The sequence below is a fragment of the Protopterus annectens genome, chromosome 13.part0, assembly GCF_019279795.1.
Source record: "Protopterus annectens isolate FY-2018-M chromosome 13.part0, PAN1.0, whole genome shotgun sequence".
NCBI classification, from domain to species: domain Eukaryota; kingdom Metazoa; phylum Chordata; order Ceratodontiformes; family Protopteridae; genus Protopterus; species Protopterus annectens.
Genome location: NC_056747.1, coordinates 965,146,849 through 965,165,276, shown reverse-complemented (window position 1 = coordinate 965,165,276; position 18,428 = coordinate 965,146,849). Strand labels below are relative to the sequence as shown.

The 18,428-nt window shown below is 38.3% G+C and overlaps 1 protein-coding gene across 1 annotated transcript; it reads left to right on the top strand.

The window, feature by feature from the left end:
- Positions 1 to 17,191: 17,191 nt before the first annotated feature.
- On the top strand, positions 17,192 to 17,875 carry LOC122788000 (heat shock protein beta-11-like). Its single transcript, XM_044054926.1, has one exon. The coding sequence runs from the start codon at positions 17,192 to 17,194 to the stop codon at positions 17,873 to 17,875; it is 684 nt and encodes a 227-aa protein (XP_043910861.1).
- Positions 17,876 to 18,428: the final 553 nt, after the last annotated feature.

Here is an 18,428-nt window from a genome sequence, read left to right as displayed (position 1 = left end):
TCCTTGTCAGAGTATATACAAAACATTCAGTCCCAAAGGCACACAACCATGAGGAAAATGTATTTCATGCAAATAAGTAGTTCAAACTTTTAAATACATAAATGGTCAGAAATTTGATGTATTTAGAAATTTTAGTTGTAATACAGAATGTGTAGTGTATGCTCTGTGATGTCCCTGTAATAAGTTTTACATGGGAGAAAGTAAAAGAACTTTTAAGTTCCGTTTGCAGGAACATATCAGAGACATTAAACATCAGAAAATTGAAAGTCATTTAGCACAACACTTTTTTTTAGAATTTAATAGTAGTGATCCTATTGGTTTACAGGGCACTATTTTAGAGGAAATAGAAAATTATGGGGGATTTAGTGATGTTCAGGAGAAACTTTTATACAAAGAATCACTTTTAATTTTAAAATATGGTACACTAACCCCTGCTGGCATTAATAATGTCTTGCAATTGGAAAGTTTTATGATGTGTTAATAATTATATAATTGTTTAATTATGTTTAATTGAAGTACTCAATTGTATTTTTATAGTATATAAGGTATGTTCTATTTAGTAGTTTTTACTCCATTAAAGGCATTTCATGTCGACGCGCTAGAGAAAACATTAAATCTGTCTTTTGATTACTGGATTGTCATATTTATTCCTGCTTTCTTCTTGGTGTTGTTTTTGAAACTTTTCAAACTTGTAGTACTAATATTTAAAAAACTGTCCCTGATTGTCTCTAATTATTTCTGGATTTCTCTCTGATTCTGGAGGTACGAAATTGAAAGCTATGCCGCGGTGGTATGGTGGTAGTGTTGTTACCTCACAGCAAGAGGTTCTCCCATTCGATTCTCGGCGTGGCTTGGGAGTCCCTTCTGTGTGGAGTCTGCATGTCCTCCCCGCGGTTGGGTAGCGTTCGAAAGACATGCGTGCGTAAATGGGCGTGCCGTTGTTGAAGGTTGGGCATCGAGCTGGCACCTCGGCATTTCGTAAAAATCTACTGCCAATCATTAACGGACCGGAGTTCCGCTGTGGCGACCCCTTACCAGGAAAAAGCCGAAAAGACAAACTTGGCATCACTTCTAAGTGATGGCTTGCATGTCTTAGTTTCCAGTGTATTTTCTAAGAGCTAAACATGAGGATGTATGACTGCCTGAGATATGTAGTGTGAAAATAAAAGAAATGCTATTTTAAACAATTTTTAATGTAAAGAGTGTAGAAAGAACTGATGCTTTACATTTCAAATGACAAGAACTGAATTTGTCAGTTGCCACACATTTTCTGATTACATAAATTTATGTATGAAAGAGACTGCATTGTGTTTCATCATTATATATGAAATGCTTTGTTTACACTGCTACTAATTCACTGTATTAATCTATTTCTCCTGTGATCCTGAAGTTTCCAGCAGGTGCCAGAGTTGTATTATGGAACATGATATGAGGGAGGGTTAAACAGAACCTCATTTGCCTAATATAATCAAACTCCTTCTTCATAGCTGAATGGTAAAGCACTGAAGATTCCGGAACTGCCTGGAATGCAAACAACATGTACAAAGGCTGCAGTGCTCAGCTCATTAGACAGTAAATCTGACAACTTAATTGAAGCACACGACATCCCAGAGAGGAGAGACAGCAAATAGCATAATGCTACTGACTCCAGCTTTCCGAAATTCTTTCAGCCCTCCGTATACTTCACAGGAACGAGAATGCACAGCTTGTCTATCCAGGCTGAGCACCTTCAAACTGCTGGAAAGGGAACTGCAGACAGACCTGCACCAGGTGAGGTGAACAATGAACTCTATGAATGAGATCCTTCAGCAGCTGTCTGACAATGTCCTGGAGAAAAGAAAACTCCCTGTGGACAAACTGCAAACCAGAAGGGAAAAAGATCCAGGCAGCAGAATACAAAATGATGAGAAAGGCTTCTCACTGTCTCTAGATGTTAAACAGTTTTCCCCAGAAGAACTAAATGTGAAAGTAGCTGGAAAAAAAGTCACAGTGGAAGGAAAACATGAAATGAAAAGTGAGGATGGTGAAACAGTTTTCTCTTATGAGTGCAATCAGTTTAAGAAGGAAGTCCTGTTACTAGAGGATATAAATTCTGAAGGAGTAACTTGCTTGTTATCCCATGAAGGCCAGCTTGTCATTGAAGCCCCACGATTGTTCTTACCAGCTGTGACAAGCAGAGACATCCCCATTTCCATCAGTACAGACAAGCAAGAAACCTCTTCAAATAAGGGAAATGAAGCTGCAACTCTACAGACTGCCTAGATGTACAGCAACTGACATTTCTCTTAAAGCTCTATATATGTGTGAATGAGAGGGTGGATAGAGGAATGGTGAGGATGCAGGGAGTAGACTTGGTGAAGGCGGATGAAATACTTGGGATCAACAGTTCAGAGTAATGGCGAGTGTGGAAGAGAGGTGAAGAAAAGAGCACAGGTAGGATGGAGTGGGTGGAGAAGAGTGTCAGGAGTGATTTGTGACAGACGAGTACCAGTAAGAGTGAAAGGGAAGGTCTTCAAGAGGGCAGTGAGACCAGCTATGTTATATGGGTTGGACACAGTGACATTGACAAAAAGGCAGGAGTCAGAGCTGGATGTGGCAGAGTTAAAGATGTTAAAATTTGCACTGGGTGTGACAAGGGTAGACAGGATTAGGAATAAGTATATTAGAGGGTCAGCCCAGGTTGGACGGTTTGGAGACAAAGCCAGGGAGGCGAGATTTGGTTAGTTTGGGCATGTGCCGAGGAAGGATGCTGGGTATAGTGGGAAAAAGATGATAAGGATGAAGCTGCCAGGTAAGAGGAAGGCCTAAGATAAGGTTTATGGATGTGGTGAGAGAGGACATGCAGGTGGTTGGTGTGACAGAGCAAGATGCAGAGGACAGGAAGAAATAGAAACAGATGATCCTCTGTGGCGACCCCTAATGGGAACAGCCGAAAGAAAAAGAAGAAGAAGAAGAAGACTTAACCATTTAAATATTTATTCAAACTATTAAACTACTTCCATTTTTTTGTCCTTTGAAAAAGTCTAGAATGCTGTCATTGATATTTCTTGTTTTTAAGAATATAATGATTTGTTCAGATATTTCCAGTAATGATACAGAAATGTCAGTGAGTAGATCATCAGTTTAACAATGTTTACATTTTATATGATGCATTTAAAAATGTTATGCTTTATCACAAGTTGCCTGACTTCAAATTGCTTTTGCAAGCTTTGTTTTCTCTTTATTTCTTTAAATTTGCAGGAATAGTCATTCATTTTTAGTATTCATTTTTCACATATTTTTTAAATAAATTATCTGTTATAATTACACCAGACTTCCTTTCCTTCATTTCTCAAGATCAGTGTAAATAACTGTTTCTTTTCATTTAGGTTACTTATCAAACATACCCGAGTGTCAAAAAAATGGAGCTGTAGAGGGACTGTGAACAGACGTAAAAGAATGCATTAGGATGGGATTTGTCAAATCTTGTAAATAAAGCAGTGGTATGAAAACCAGATATGGTGAAAAATACAATCACTGACAGTACCTAGTAACCCCCATGCTCACACACACACACACACACACACACACACACACACACACACACACACACACACACACACACACATTCTTATTCAGACCAGCAGTGTAAGTGGACTGCTATAAAATTGGTTGCCATGAGTGTCTGTCTTCTATGAGCCAGTCACTGTGAGTCTTTTTTTTGTGATAAAAATGATAATTGGTTCCATTAGACAGACAAAAATGAAGGACAATTGTTTTCAATATAGAATAGCAAAAACTGTATGTCAAACAAAAGAAAAATAAAAGAAACAATAAAATACTATTGCCACATGGCATGCACTATCAGGTGAGCCATATCTATCTGTCTATCTGTCTCTCTATCTATCTGTCTCTATATCTTTTAAGAAACAGAATGATGCTGGGGTCATTCAATTCAGTAACAACAATGCACATTTATGTCAAACACAATACTGCAACCCACTAACAAGATGCTCATAGGAAAAAACAAACAATAATATATTTTATTTCTGTAGACTGGAAGAAAACAAAGGCTTACTTTTATTAATTTGCATTAATTCTATGCCTTAAACAGTTTGATACCATCCAGATCATATATTCATGCCTTCAATCCTTGAACCCCTCATCATCATAATCATGGCAAAAAAAGGAGTAAGGCAGAATGAAGCAATAAATCAGCAATTTTGCAGACAATGTTGAGTCTGAATCTACTCAGACTAGAAGACATTTAAGAGATCATTCTGTAAAGATGATTCTGCCATACAAACTACACATGTGAAATGGACTCTCTCTCTCTCTCTCTCTCTATATATATATATATATATATATATATATATATATATAAAAACACAGTCAATAAGTAAAGCTGGGCTGGCAACTCGGCACCATAAAAATCCATTGCCAATCATTAGCGGACCGGAGTTCCACTGTGGCAACCCCTAACCGGGAAAAGCCAAAAGACTAAGTTAGGTATGTAAAGAACTTGGAGGAATTTAAACATTTAAATATTTGGATGGTGTGAAATATTGGTTCTACCCCTAACCTCAACCCTACAAGCTACTTTATGAAAAATGCTTTACCTAACAGTACCAGCACACAGGGCACTCATACACACACCTCACATAAATGGACTTGTACAGCACTGCTAACCTGCAAACACTTGTACATGCACTCCTACCCCCAATGCCAAACATTTTAGTATATTTGAATTTTTCATTAGTAAACAACTCCACTTACCTGAACATAAACAAACTTCACACAACGTATAGAGCAATTTTCCAGGAATAAACATTTCCTGCATTCAAAAACAAAAGAGTTATGACAAAAAACACACAGTAGTACGCTTATAAATTAAAGAGTATATATAATATATATATATATATATATATATATATATATATATATATACATACGTGTGTGTGTGTGTGTGTGTGTGTGTGTTAGCCTGTCTACATCATTCCCGCCTATGTTACACAAACCAGCAGAGTGTGTTATAATATGTTATAATATGAAAAAAATATATACAGAAATGCACATATGTATATACAATAAAGATGCTTACCGCTCATTCACACAGCACAGCTGCCATTACTACAATGGTAGAAACCTCTATCCCTCCCCCACTTACAAACATTAATGCAACTGAACTAATTTATCCAAAATCCCCTCAATACTTCTTCTTCTTAGTCTTCTTTCGGCTGCTCCCGTCAGGGGTCGCCACAGCATATCAACTGTTTCCATGTCTTCCTGTCCTGTGCATCTTGCTCTGTCACACCAACCACCTGCATGTCCTCTCTCACCACATCCATTAACCTTATCTTAGGCCTTCCTCTTTTCCTATTACCTAGCAGCTTCATGTTTAGCATATTTTTCCCAATATACTCTGCATCCCTCCTCAGCACATGTCAAAACCAACGTAATCTTGCCTCTCTGGCTTTGTCTCCAAATCTTCCAACCGAGGCTGACCCTCTGATATACGTATTCCTCATCCTGTCCATCTTCATCACACCCAGTGCAAATCTTAACATCTTCAACTCTGCCACGTCAAGCTCTGACTCCTGCCTTTTTGTCAGTGCCACTGTCTCCAACCCATACAACATAGCCGGTCTCAATACCCTTTTGTAGACCTTCCCTTTCACTCTTACTGGTACTCGCCTGTCACAAATCACTCCTGACACTTTTCTCCACCCACTCCATCCTGCCTGTACTCTCTTCTTCACCTCTCTTCCACACTCACCATTACTCTGAACTGTTGATCCCAAGTATTTAAACTCATCCACCTTCGCCACCTCTACTCCCTGTGTCCTCACCATTCCTCTATCCTCCCTCTCATTCACACATATATATTCTGTCTTAGTCCTGCTGACCTTCATTCCTCTTGTCTCTAGAGAATATCTCCACCTCTCCAGGGTCTCATCTACCTGTTCCCTACTCTCACTACAGATTACAATATCATCTGCAAACATCATAGGCCACAGGGACTCTTGTCTGAGCTCGTCTGTCAACCTGTCCATCACCATTACAGATAAGAATGGGCTTAGTGCTGAACCTTGATGTAATCTCACCTCCACCTTAAATGCATCCGTCACTCCCATGCAGACCTCACCACTGTCACACTACCCTCGTACATATCTTGTACCACTCTTACATACTTCTCAGACACTCCCGACTTCCTCATAGAATACCACAACTCCTCTCTAGGCACCCTGTCATATGCTTTCTCTAAATCCACAAAGGCACAATGCAACTCCTTCTGACATTCTCTGTACTTCTCCATCAACACTCTTAAAGCAAACATTGCATCTGTAGTGCTCTTTCCTGGCATGAAACCATACTGCTGATCACTAATCATCACCTCCCTTCTTAACCTAGCTTCCACTACTCTTTCCCATAACCTCATGCTGTGACTGATCAGTTTAATCCCTCTGTAGTTAATATGATACAGTACATAAAACCGAACAAGTCCTAGAGTACGGTTATCACAAATATTTACCAAGTTGCCACTACTGGCCACAATTGTGCTGGAAACAATGCAGTGATTATTGCCTTGTATTAGGCACCAACAGTTATTTGGCATCTCTCAGTGTCATCCTAGATCTGCTTATGTTGTACCACACTTCAGTGCAATTTGTATGTGAACAACCACTTTCAAAAGTGATCTGGTAATCATCTAACACTCCTGTAGTAATAAAATGTAGCCTCAGAGTGCCTTATGTATGGCATGGTTTTGTGCCAAGGGTGAATACTTACCAAATTCTTTACTCTTGTCAAGAGTTGTGGACAAATCCATAAATTATATGTGTGTGTGGGGGGGGGGGCAAAAAATAAGGGACATTTTATATGTGTGTATATAGCTTTTGTATTAATATACATTTTCAAAACAATTAGAAGCACGAAACTCTAATGTCTGAAATTCTTGACTCTACAGTTTTCCACATTTACCAAAAAATCTGAAAGTTTGTGATGGACATGCTGAAAATCTGAGGCAAAATTAGGGACATTCTGCAGAATCAGTGACTGTTGAGAGGTATGCAAGGGAATGTACCCAGTGTTCCATCAGCAGGTGAGTAAGTTGGGAATTGATAGGTGGACAAACTAGTCTGTCAGTGTGTTCATCTGCAATTTGTGAGTATGTCAGTGGGTTTCTCTTGCAATGAGCTTCCTTCAACCATTCTAAATGTCTTCAAGATGGTTAGTGATGAGATGTAGAGGAGACATGCGAGTTCCAGAACTCCAGTACATTTTCTAAAAAGTGATGTTTGCAATCCACTGTTTTATCTTTTCACTAACACATCAATGAAGTCAAATTCCTTTATACCTTATTTATTTAAAGAAAACGTGCATCCAACATGATCAAATATTCAAAAAAGTTGAAACTTTTTTCTTTACCTGTAGGATTATAAAGATATTCATATAGCCTATTTTTAAAAGCTCTACAGGTTTTCCCTATATAGAATGCAGCACAGGAAACTGGGCTCACCTAAAAGGTAATGCCAAGGTTTATAGGATCTTGGGGCATAAGCCTAATTTCATGTATAAAACTGCCCAGAATTTGAAAAATAAATTTGAATATAATAAAAGTATACAAGCACAAGGAAGAACCAACAAAGGTACTAGGAAATGTGGCAGGTGTAAACAGTGCTTTGCTATCATAGAGGACAACTATATTATTCTTGAGAACATTAATAAAACAAATATATTTTTAAGAAAGTGAACTGTAATACTAAACAGGTGATATATTTAGCTAAGCGCAATACCTGTGCTGCATTCTATATAGCGAAAAACCTATAGAGCGTTTAAAAAAACGATATACGAACATCTTTATTATATAAGGAGAACGGATACAAATACTGCTCTATACAGACATATAGAAGCTAATTCTACTTGCTCTGCTTTCAGGTTTGGTATTGCGGAAATAGTTATATCACAGCCGGGGGGGGGGGGATATAAAAGCTATTTTGAAAGAGAGAGAGGTGAGATGGCAGTTGCTGTTAAATGGAAGATGCACCCCTAGTATTAATGATAATATTACACCTGTGCTTGAATTAAGACAATAGTAAATATAATAATATGTATTTGAGGTTAACATTGTCATAAATATGTCACACTACTATATTATATATAGGTAAAGTTTCAGCTTGTCATTTGAACATCTTATATTATGTTTAACACATAAATACTTGTTTTTGGTATTAGGTTTTTAATATTACTTATGAATAACAACAGCTATTCATACCATTTATTTATTTTAGTGTTTTATATTTGCAGTTTTTTTAGAATTGGGACTCATATATGGTAGTTTGTTACTGTTGCTTTAAGCTAATGAAGTAGTTGCTGCTAATTAATGAATTAATTGGCTTGAAAATGGTATAAATATCAGTGAAGAATGTTTTTTAATTGATTCTGATGAAGTCTATGGTGCAGTAGATGAAAGTGTTAAATCATACGTAGTTCTTGATGTGAGTAAAAGACTGTTCATTTTAAAAATACACTGAGTGGACTGCTGTGGCTTTTGAAGTGCCTGGAACCCTGTGCCTGGTGTTTTCCGTATTGTTTTTTACTGCTCATTTTTTGCTGGTTGTAAGGGATAACACTGACAGTTTTGGAAAACTATAGCTAATGATAACTCTATTAAGAAAAACACAATGCAAGTAATTATTTTTAAATCAAAGCCTTTTCATCGATAAGCCAGATAATTTCCTTTAGTTGAAACTGCCTGGAAGAAGACCTAAGGTCTGTGTTAATAAAGATTAATGTGTCTATAAACAGAAACTTTTTTTAAACAGTTGATGTTATTAAATTATCATGATCTGAACAGAGAAAGTTCATTATAATACATCTAAGTGCAAATGTAGCACTGTTGACTCCTATACATCCCCAAAACTATAAATTGTCTATTTCTAAATCTGCAGCAGAGTTATGATTGCAGGTGTTGAAGAAACACCCTGTCCTTCACCTTCCCACCTGTAATGAACCCTAGACATCTAGTTTAAAGGGTTTTCAGCCTGAATCAAAACATCATTTTTCAATGTTTTTGTTTGTATTTTCAGTTTACTGTTTCTGAGTTCTTCAGCTGTATGTTACTAAATGTCTAGTAATCAAAGTCCCATGCTTCACAAATGTATAAGGTAAATGTGTGAATAGTGCACTTGTGCCTGTATATAACAGGTCAACAAGGGATAAATAAATAAAATAGCTATGATTATTGTATTCCTTGTCAGTAACTAAGATATGCATCTCACAAAAACAAATGCTATGCATGACTTTAGAAAAAAAAAAGGAATGGCGGTTTTGGACTTCAGCAGTGGATCCATTCAGGTGCACCAAATCCTTTGAAATGGGAGGGTGACTAAGGCTTTGAGTTGATTATTCATGAAAAAACTTCGCTGTTGTGGTTACTTTACAGATAGTCAGTTTTAGGAAGGCCAGAGCCTTGCAGGTGTTGCTGTGGGTAAAACATGTTACTAGTGTTATCAATAATCTGCACTAAATTGTTTCCCTTAATGTTCCCTTTGTAATATATGCCATTACGTTGCTAATATTTACATGTTATTTCATTGATATTTTCATCAACAGGCAAGCATGAAAAATATGGTATTGATCAGAGCGTAAACAATGCAGCTAGTATTCCAGCAAATCTTATAATGAATACATAGTTCAACAGTTCCTTATTCCCTCCTTCCAGAGGTGTGTGGTGCCTGTGAATGTATCATTTGCAGAAGATGAGAAAAGTTCAGGAAATGCACAATACATTATCAATACCCTAGTACTTGTCCTACAGAAAGGTACTGTGATTAGCGCTACATATAACTTAGAAATTTAGTAAATACAGAATCAAATGTGAAGGGAGAAGTATATGAGAAGGGAAAATGTTTAATGAATGTTCTGTTTTGAAGTTCATTTCAGTTTGAAGTGGATTTTTGATAGTTTTAGTCTGCTTTTGGTGACTTATTTCCTGCCAACAAAAACAGTGTCAGCATGTTTAGTGCATAAAGTTCTATTATGGAATTTGGAATTTGTGCCTGCTATGGAAAGGCCACCTTTATAGTTATGATTTCTAGTTTATGACCCTGTTTGTGTATGGAAACTGCTTTCTGAATTTATGTTCAAGCAATTCTACTTTTTGAATTTATGTTCAAGCAATTCTATATTTGTTGTATAATATCTTGTTTAATTGTTTCTCAATATTCTAACCACTGTATGCTGCATCAGTTGTAAAACTCTGATTTTTACTCCTTTTATATACTCTATGCTTTTTGTACAAAATAATTATGTTTATATAATCTTTTTATTATTTGTATTATTTTTTATAATTTTTTACTATGTATTTGGAGCTTTTCTCCCTGAGCCTCTGCTGGAAACGGTCACCTTGTGTCTAGTCGAACTAACCTGGTAAACAAATGGAAAATAAATAAGTAATATTGTGCCTACTATGTAAAGCACAGAAAGAGAGTCAGGAGAGTCTCAGCTAGCAAAAATAATGCAAAGGTGTTTATTTCTAATTGGTCAGTGGCTGCAAAATAACTAGCATTATAGTTGATATGAGACAAAAATAATATAAAAGAATAAAGCTTTTTATGGGAGACAGAGCCTTGCTCACCTTGTCCCCCACATAAGCATGCTCTCTGCAATAAACAAAACTATTCTTCTGCAACAAACTGTGTTGTATCAAATTATTTTTGGTACCGTAAAATGAGATATTAAGATGGTAACGGAACACAGGAACAGAAGCAGCAGGCAACAGAAAAATGAAATGGTTATTATTGAAATGCAAGTATTACCTCAGTACATTATTTATTTGTACACTTATACTGAAGTGACAGAGAAGTCAGCAGTGTTTTCCTCCATTGATGGGATTTACAAACCATTGTAAACGTTTGTAGTAGTTGTGCTCCTGATATATTTAGTATGAAGCATTTAATACAATTACGCATTTCTTTGTAAACTCATTAAAAATTTGCAATAAACCTAGACAGTATACATCATATTTACTACTGCAATAGAAATGGAAATATAACACTTGCTGCAGAACTCTGGCTTCCTCTCCTGAACCTCTGCACACAGGGCTAACTGGTTATGCCTCTGCCTGCGTAAGTTATCATACTTGTACCTGCATTGTTCTCCTGTGTGGAGGATGCCAGTCAGAGTATTTAATTCATCCCGTAACTGAATCCAGATGTTTATTTTCTTCACAGCCTTCTGGCCAATGACCGTTCTTTGCAAGTATAATGTCTGCAACAGATGAAGGATTATTTTGGTCTTCTTTTCACACCAGCTTGGGACTCAACCCTGAGCTTACACAAAGGACAGCCTCTCTATGCCAGGTTCAAGTACGAATGAAGAGAATTACAAAAGTGAACCTACTAGGATGTGAGCCTCACCCACTGATGTGTGACATCACTCTACCTGGGATCCTACACCCTGAGCTAATGCCAAATGGGGGCTGCACCGTATGTATACTTCCAGATTAGTCACACATGCACCTACCTCATGCCAGAAAGCAGAGGTAAGAAGAGTTTGCATGTGCGTGCATGACTTGCTCATGGCTGATCTATAGCAGTAGGAACAGAGCTATAAAGATAAATGTTGTTAAAATTATCCTTAGTAATATGATTCATAGTTGAATGTTAAAGTGGAAGGTCTTTGAGAAGAACAAACAATAATGGTGCATCCAAGAAAAAAAAAACAAGATTGATGGCTGTCAGTAGACTTAGAGGAGTCATGCTGCCAGTTTTACAAAGTACAGAGCTGTGTAGGGTTGCATGAAGTGGAGAAAGCACCATCTCGAAAGGCTGCAGTCACAATTGCTTCTGTAGAATGCAATGCTATAGCACAATGCCAAAGAGGAATATGCAGACAACTCTGATATTGAGAAGTCAGGCTTTTAGAATAAATCCCATAATCGAGAAAATGGGGGGATGTGTAGAGGACACCATGATGCCATCTGTGAGTTAGATCATCCCTGGACTGATCCTGTACAGAGGAGGATCAAAGAAAAGTACTTGTGACATGTTTTCACTAAACATGTGAAGAGATCACACAGTAATCTGTCCCATAAACAGAACATTTCCTTGATTACTGAGATGGCCAGAGACCATTCACAAGTTATGTGTGGACAGTGACTGCACTTGTCTGACAAGCAACTGGCCTTACCAGGAACGCTGTTGAGAGTCAACAAGTTCATAGGTTTATACTAGGCTAATGACCACAAGGGTCTTTATAATCCTGGTCATGATACATAACCCAGTTTTGTTCCTGAGTACCTTGGACAACTATATGGTGGGGTATGTTAGTAAGGAGGTAGGTAGGGTTTATGTAAGGGGATATTTTAGTTGAGGACTAATATGCCTTTCAGAGACCTGCGGGCCAAACTAGTGGTAAAGTTGGGATTTCCTAATCATTGATCAAGGGTTTATTTGAATTCAGTTAGGGATGAACTTTGCTTCATGTGGATGGGGAGATTATTCCAAAGTGCAGGGATCCTTTGAGACATGTATTGGTCTCTCCAGCATATTCTGTTTATGTAGCAGGTAAAGTTCAGGTCCTAGGATCTAGTGTTTCAGGTGCTATTTGCATTGGGGATGTTCAAGAGATGCATCAAAGATGGGTCTAATGGTGTCTTATATGCCAAGCATAGATAGCATCTTAGTAACCTGTAGGAGATTGAGTATAGAGACAGAGCCTTAAGGCAATCTATGTAGGACACAGTATTCATACCCTTGATTTTCCTGGTAAGGAACCTTTCAGGGTGTTCCAACGGTTGCAAGTGCCTGATTTTGGTACATGAAGGGAGCATTCTACTCAATGATGAGTCTGATAGATGCTTAGTGGAGTGGTGCTACAACTTCCTTCGACCTGGATGCCAAACCCTTGCTTATGAGTTGGGCAACATAAAATAGTTTTCTTACTATCTTGGCTACATGTTGGTTGAAGGTCAGATTACTGTCTACATATGTTCCCAGATCCCTAACTACCAGATCAACTCTTAAGGGTGTTTTATTGCTGCAGTAATTAGTTTGGGTGGATGACTTCTCAATGGGTATTATAATGCATTTCTTCTCACTGAGTTTTAAACCATGGCCTTGGCACCAGTCATTTGCTTGTGTTAGACCCTCTTATAGGATGCCAGTGTTGTTTGGGAAATCTATGTTAGTTCCCAGTTTACAGTCATCTGCAAACTGGGTGATTCACAGGCCTTTGACATTATTCTTGAAGTAGGAAGTAGATGCCAAACAGGACTGAGTCCAACATGGAGCCCTGGGGTACATTGCTGTTGACTGGTCTCCTAGTGGAGGTGGTCTCACCAATCCTGACTTCTTGGGTCCCATCTGTGAGCCAGCCAGCAATTTAGCAAGTTATATAGGAATTTATGCCTAGTTCTTAGAGTTTGTCAACAATACCAGTGTGGGGTATTGTACCAAATGCCTTGGCCAGGATAAAGTAGGCAGTATGCTCTATTCTGTCCTCATCAATAGTCTTGGTGACCCTCCTGAAGAAGCCTTCCAGTATGAGTGGGCAAGGGTTTCCCTAATGGAGACAAACTGGGATGGGTCCAGTGTTTGAAGGCTGCCAATGTCCTTGTTCATCTTTTCCATTATAATTCTTTCCATGGCTTTATTCAGATTGAGCTATCTGTAGTTCCAGGGGCCAGTTGATGGTCAATCCTTATAAAGAGTGAAGATCAATCACTGTGGCCCTCCCTTCACCTGACACGTAACCTGTTTTGAGGCTGTAGTTGAAGAGTACCTCAAGCAGTCCTGCTAGTCATGTTTTAGGCTATTTAGGAGGCAACTGAGGATATTGTCAGGGCCACTGAAGCAGTGTTTTTGGCCTTACCGAGTGCTGCCAAGGACCTGCTCCCTGTTGATAGTTGGGGTGATAAGCTAGAAAGGATTTTACACTGGGTGGGGGGAGTGGGGCCTGAGGTCAGATCTAAATTTATCAGCCAATAGATTCACTATGTCATCCTGGTCAGTGAAGAGTGTGCCATTTATGACCAGTTCTGCTGAGTGTTGAGCATTACCTTTAAGGTTCCTGATATAGCTAAAGAAGGCCTTGTGATTAGCCTTGGAGGCTATCCTGAACTTGTAATTGGCCATGTTGGATTTTATTAGACCTCTTAATTTCTTGTTTAGTTGAATCAGAAACCTCTTGTCTTTAAGTCAGCTGCTCTTTCTGATTTTTTCATTACTTTTTTTCTTTTGTTATATTCCGTGTTAAGGTAAGAAATGGGGATAGTTGTACAACAGAGGCTTTGTTTTTAAGGGAGCAGCTTTTCCCGATTTTGGCCATGCGTTTTCTTATTTTATTATATAAACTGTTTTTGGTGAGGATGCACCAATGTTTTTTTTTGTTTTTTTTTTTTTTTTAAGTGTTACATTTAGGCTTACTTCTGGTAGACACAGCACCCTCAAAGCAGCCATTCTCATGTTTTTACAGGGTTTCTGTGAATAATTCCACATAGGTAGCTGTGTTCTCGGCTTTGGCGGAGCTGCGAATTTTGACAAACTATCACTTAAGGAAAAACTCCACCCTCTCCTACAGTTTAACTCAATGTTTAGGTTTCTTTTTCCATACAATATGGTTCCAGCATTGTGTAAGTACCAGAAACATGCTTGTACTTTTTATAACTTTTATTTCCTTGCATTTGAGTCAAAGGAAGGGAAAGCCCACCTGCTGTTTTTAAAGCTTAACTTCTCATATACTTTGTAGAGGAATTCATTTCCACCTGCATGACATACCACAAACACAGTTAAATCTGTATTCCGCGGTGGTGCAACGGTAGCGTTGTTGCCTTACAGCAAGAGGTTATCCTGTTCGATTCTCGGCTGGAGTGCGGGGAGTGCCTTCTGTGTGGAGTCTGCATATCCTCCCCACGGTTGGGTGGGCGGTCGAAATACATGCCTAAATGGGCGTGCCTTCGTTGAAGGTTGAATGTCGAGCTGGCACCTCGGTGTTCGTGAAAATCTACTGCCAATCATTAGCGGACCGGAGTTCCGCTGTGGTGACCCCTAACCGGGAAAAGCCAAAAGATAACAACAACCCTGTCAGGTATTGCTGTCAGTCTTAGATGGGCAACTAATCCTACTAATGTCAAGAACACAGCAACTGATATAAAAAAGACAGAAAGCTGTGGAACTGTTTTCCACTGGTTTTATTGCAGAGAGATGGAGAACTTAACACCCCCATTTCATAGCAAAATAAAGCAATTAGATCAGTCAGGGGTTTAAAGGCAATTGTCAACTATTCTGACAAATTTACATAAGCAGCAATGCAGTATTGAAAGGCTAAGCTTTAAATGTTGATTGTATCAGTTTATATGTTAAGATAAATGTAGTATCAAAGATTTCCCAATACATCTATCATTTTCAATCCCCCCCCCCCCCACACACACACACAGGGTAAAACTGCACAGACAGTCAGATGGCAACCCCACCAAGTAGGTGCACGGATACTGCTCATAAAAAGGTCTTTTATGCTTTTTTGGGACATCGTTCCAGAGAGCGATGCATATCTGGTACATGCAGATCCATTGTAAGAGGTACCCACTGACTAAGTCAGTCCTTGCATTGTTAGAGTGCATGAGCATTTTGTAGTCCACAAAGGAAATCTGACCATTGATGGCAACCATAATATGCAGCTGAATTTACTTTAACATACATTTACTATGTACTTTTGCATTAAAAACATTAAGAAAAGGAAATCAGAAATACTTAACTGTTTGAATGCATGTATACACACACACACACACACACACACACATACACACACACAGTCAGACCTGCATTCAAATACAGTACTGCATCCCACATATAGTATTCAACATGCTGCACACATTTTTATACATGTACACACAGACACACAGACACACAGACACACAGACACACAGACACACAGACACACACCAGATGTCTGTATAGAACTGAGAGAGTGGGCAGCTGCCTACCCCAGAAAGCAATGGAATCCCTATACGCACAACCCCCCACACACACACAAACACACACACATTTTGTTCTGATTTAATCTCATCAATCAAACTGTCACCATGATTTGAGAATGTGGGTGGAAGTTGGACTCCCACATGAAACTCTACATAAAACAGACAACATGAGGCACCCTAGGCAATGACCAGTCCAGAGGGCAAAGCACTGTGAGAGAGGTGTTGCAAATCTGCTGTACTTCACTGCCATCCTAGAGTAAACCCTGTAAGGCAGAATACCTTAATTTACTTCCAGTATTTTTTTTATTAAGAAAATATATTTCATAAACATTAAGGTGTCTAATTTCATACTTAATGAAAACACTTGGCATCATATCACTCAGCTGTCTCTATTTGGATCAGCATTTTGTTCTGCCCCTCATAATCCTGCCCAAAACTGGTAATTTTGAGAGTAAAGGCAGTGGACTACATTTAATAAATAATGATAAGAACCTGAGTTATAAAGTTCTTTTATTTCACAAAATGCATGGCAGGTCACATTGTCTTATTCTGACAACACTTCAGGATAGTAATACCTATCATTTAAAAAGTGTCCGTGATTATTGCTAATTATTTCTGTATTTTTCTCTGATTTTGGAGGTAATAAACTGAGAGCTATGCTTGGAACTACTGCTACGTGATGGTTTCCAGGTCTTAGTTTGCACTACACTTTCTAAGAGCTAAACATGAGATTATATAACTTCCACGGGCATGTCACATGAACACAAAATAAACACGATTTTATTCAATTTTAAATGTAAGTAGTATATAAAGATTTGCTGTTTTACACTTCAAATGACATGCAGAGAATTTGTTGGTGGTCAAACATTTACTGATGATGTACATTTTATGTGTGAAAGACACTGCACTTTACTTTTTTGTACATGAACTGTTTTACTTAGGCTGCTACTAATTCACTGGTTCGATCTATTTCTCCTGTGAGCTTGAAGTTTCCAGCCGGTGCCAGAGTTGTATTATGGAACCTGATACGAGGGTGGGTTACACAGCACCTCGTTTGCATACTGTATTCAAACCCCTCCTTCATAACTGACTCTGGTAAAGCACAGAAGATTCCTGAACTGCCGGGAATGCAAACAACATGTATAAAGGCTGCAGTGCTCAGCTCATTGACAGGAAATCTGACAACATAAGCACGCAACAGCAGACGAAGGAGAAATAGGAAATACAGACACAATGCTACGGTACCCAGCTTTTCGAACTTCTTTCAGCCCTCTGTATGCATCACAGGAACCAGAGTTCACAACTTGGCCATTCAGCCTGAGCACCTTTGAACAGCTGGAAAGGGAACTGCAGACAGACCTGCACCAAATGAGGCGAACAATGAACTTTATGAATGAGATCTTTCAGCAGCTGTCTGACGATGTCCTGGAGAAAAGAAAACTCCCTGTGGACAAACTGCAAACCAGAAGGGAAAAAGATCCAGGCAGCAGAATACAAAATGATGAGAAGGGCTTCTCACTGTCTCTAGATGTTAAACAGTTTTCCCCAGAAGAACTGAATGTGAAAGTAGCTGGTAGAAAAGTCACTGTGGAAGGAAAACATGAAATGAAAAGTGAGGATGGTGAAACAGTTTTCTCTTATGAGTGCAATCGGTTTAAGAAGGAAGTCCTGTTACCAGAGGATGTGAATTCTGAAGTAGTAACTTGTTTGCTATCCCACAACGGTGAGCTTGTCATTGCAGCCCCACGACTGTCCTCACCAGCTGTGACAGGTAGAGACATTCCTATCTCCATCAGCAGAGACACAATCAGCGGAAAGGAAGATGAAAACAAGAATGAAGATAAAATGGACAATAACAGAAAGCAAGAAACCTCTTCAAATGAGGGAAATGAAGCTGCAACTGTACAGACTGATTAAAAGTACAAAGACTGAAATTTCTCATTTAATTCTCTATACTTAACTATTTGTTAGAACTATTAAACTTCTACAATTTTTTTTCCTTTGAAAAAGCCTAGAATACTGTCATATATTTCATATTTTAAGATTATATTCTTTTGTTCAGATATTCCTGTAATGACATAGAAATGTCCATGAGCAAACATTCATTTTAAAAATGTTGACATTTTGTATGATTCACTTAAACCTTTTTTTCTGTTTTATCACAATTTGCCTGACCTCAGATTGCTTTTATGTCTTCATTTTTATTTCTTTAAATTTGCAGTAATAGTCAGGTATTTTTGGGGTTTTAATTTCTCACATTTTTTTAAATAAATGAGCTGTTGTGTAATAGTTACACCAGACTTCCTTTCGTTCATTTCTCAAGATCAGTGTAAATGACTGCTGGTTGTCATTTAGGTTACTTACAGAACATACCCGAGTGTTAAAAAACCTGCAGCTGGAGAGGTACTAGGAAGAGACATTTAAACAAATGCATTAGAATGGGATTTCTCAGATCTTGTAAATAAAGTAT

Coding starts and splice junctions, on each gene's coding strand:
- LOC122788000 (XM_044054926.1), top strand. CDS start 17,192: ATGCTACGGTACCCAGCTTTTCGAACTTCTTTCAGCCCTCTGTATGCA.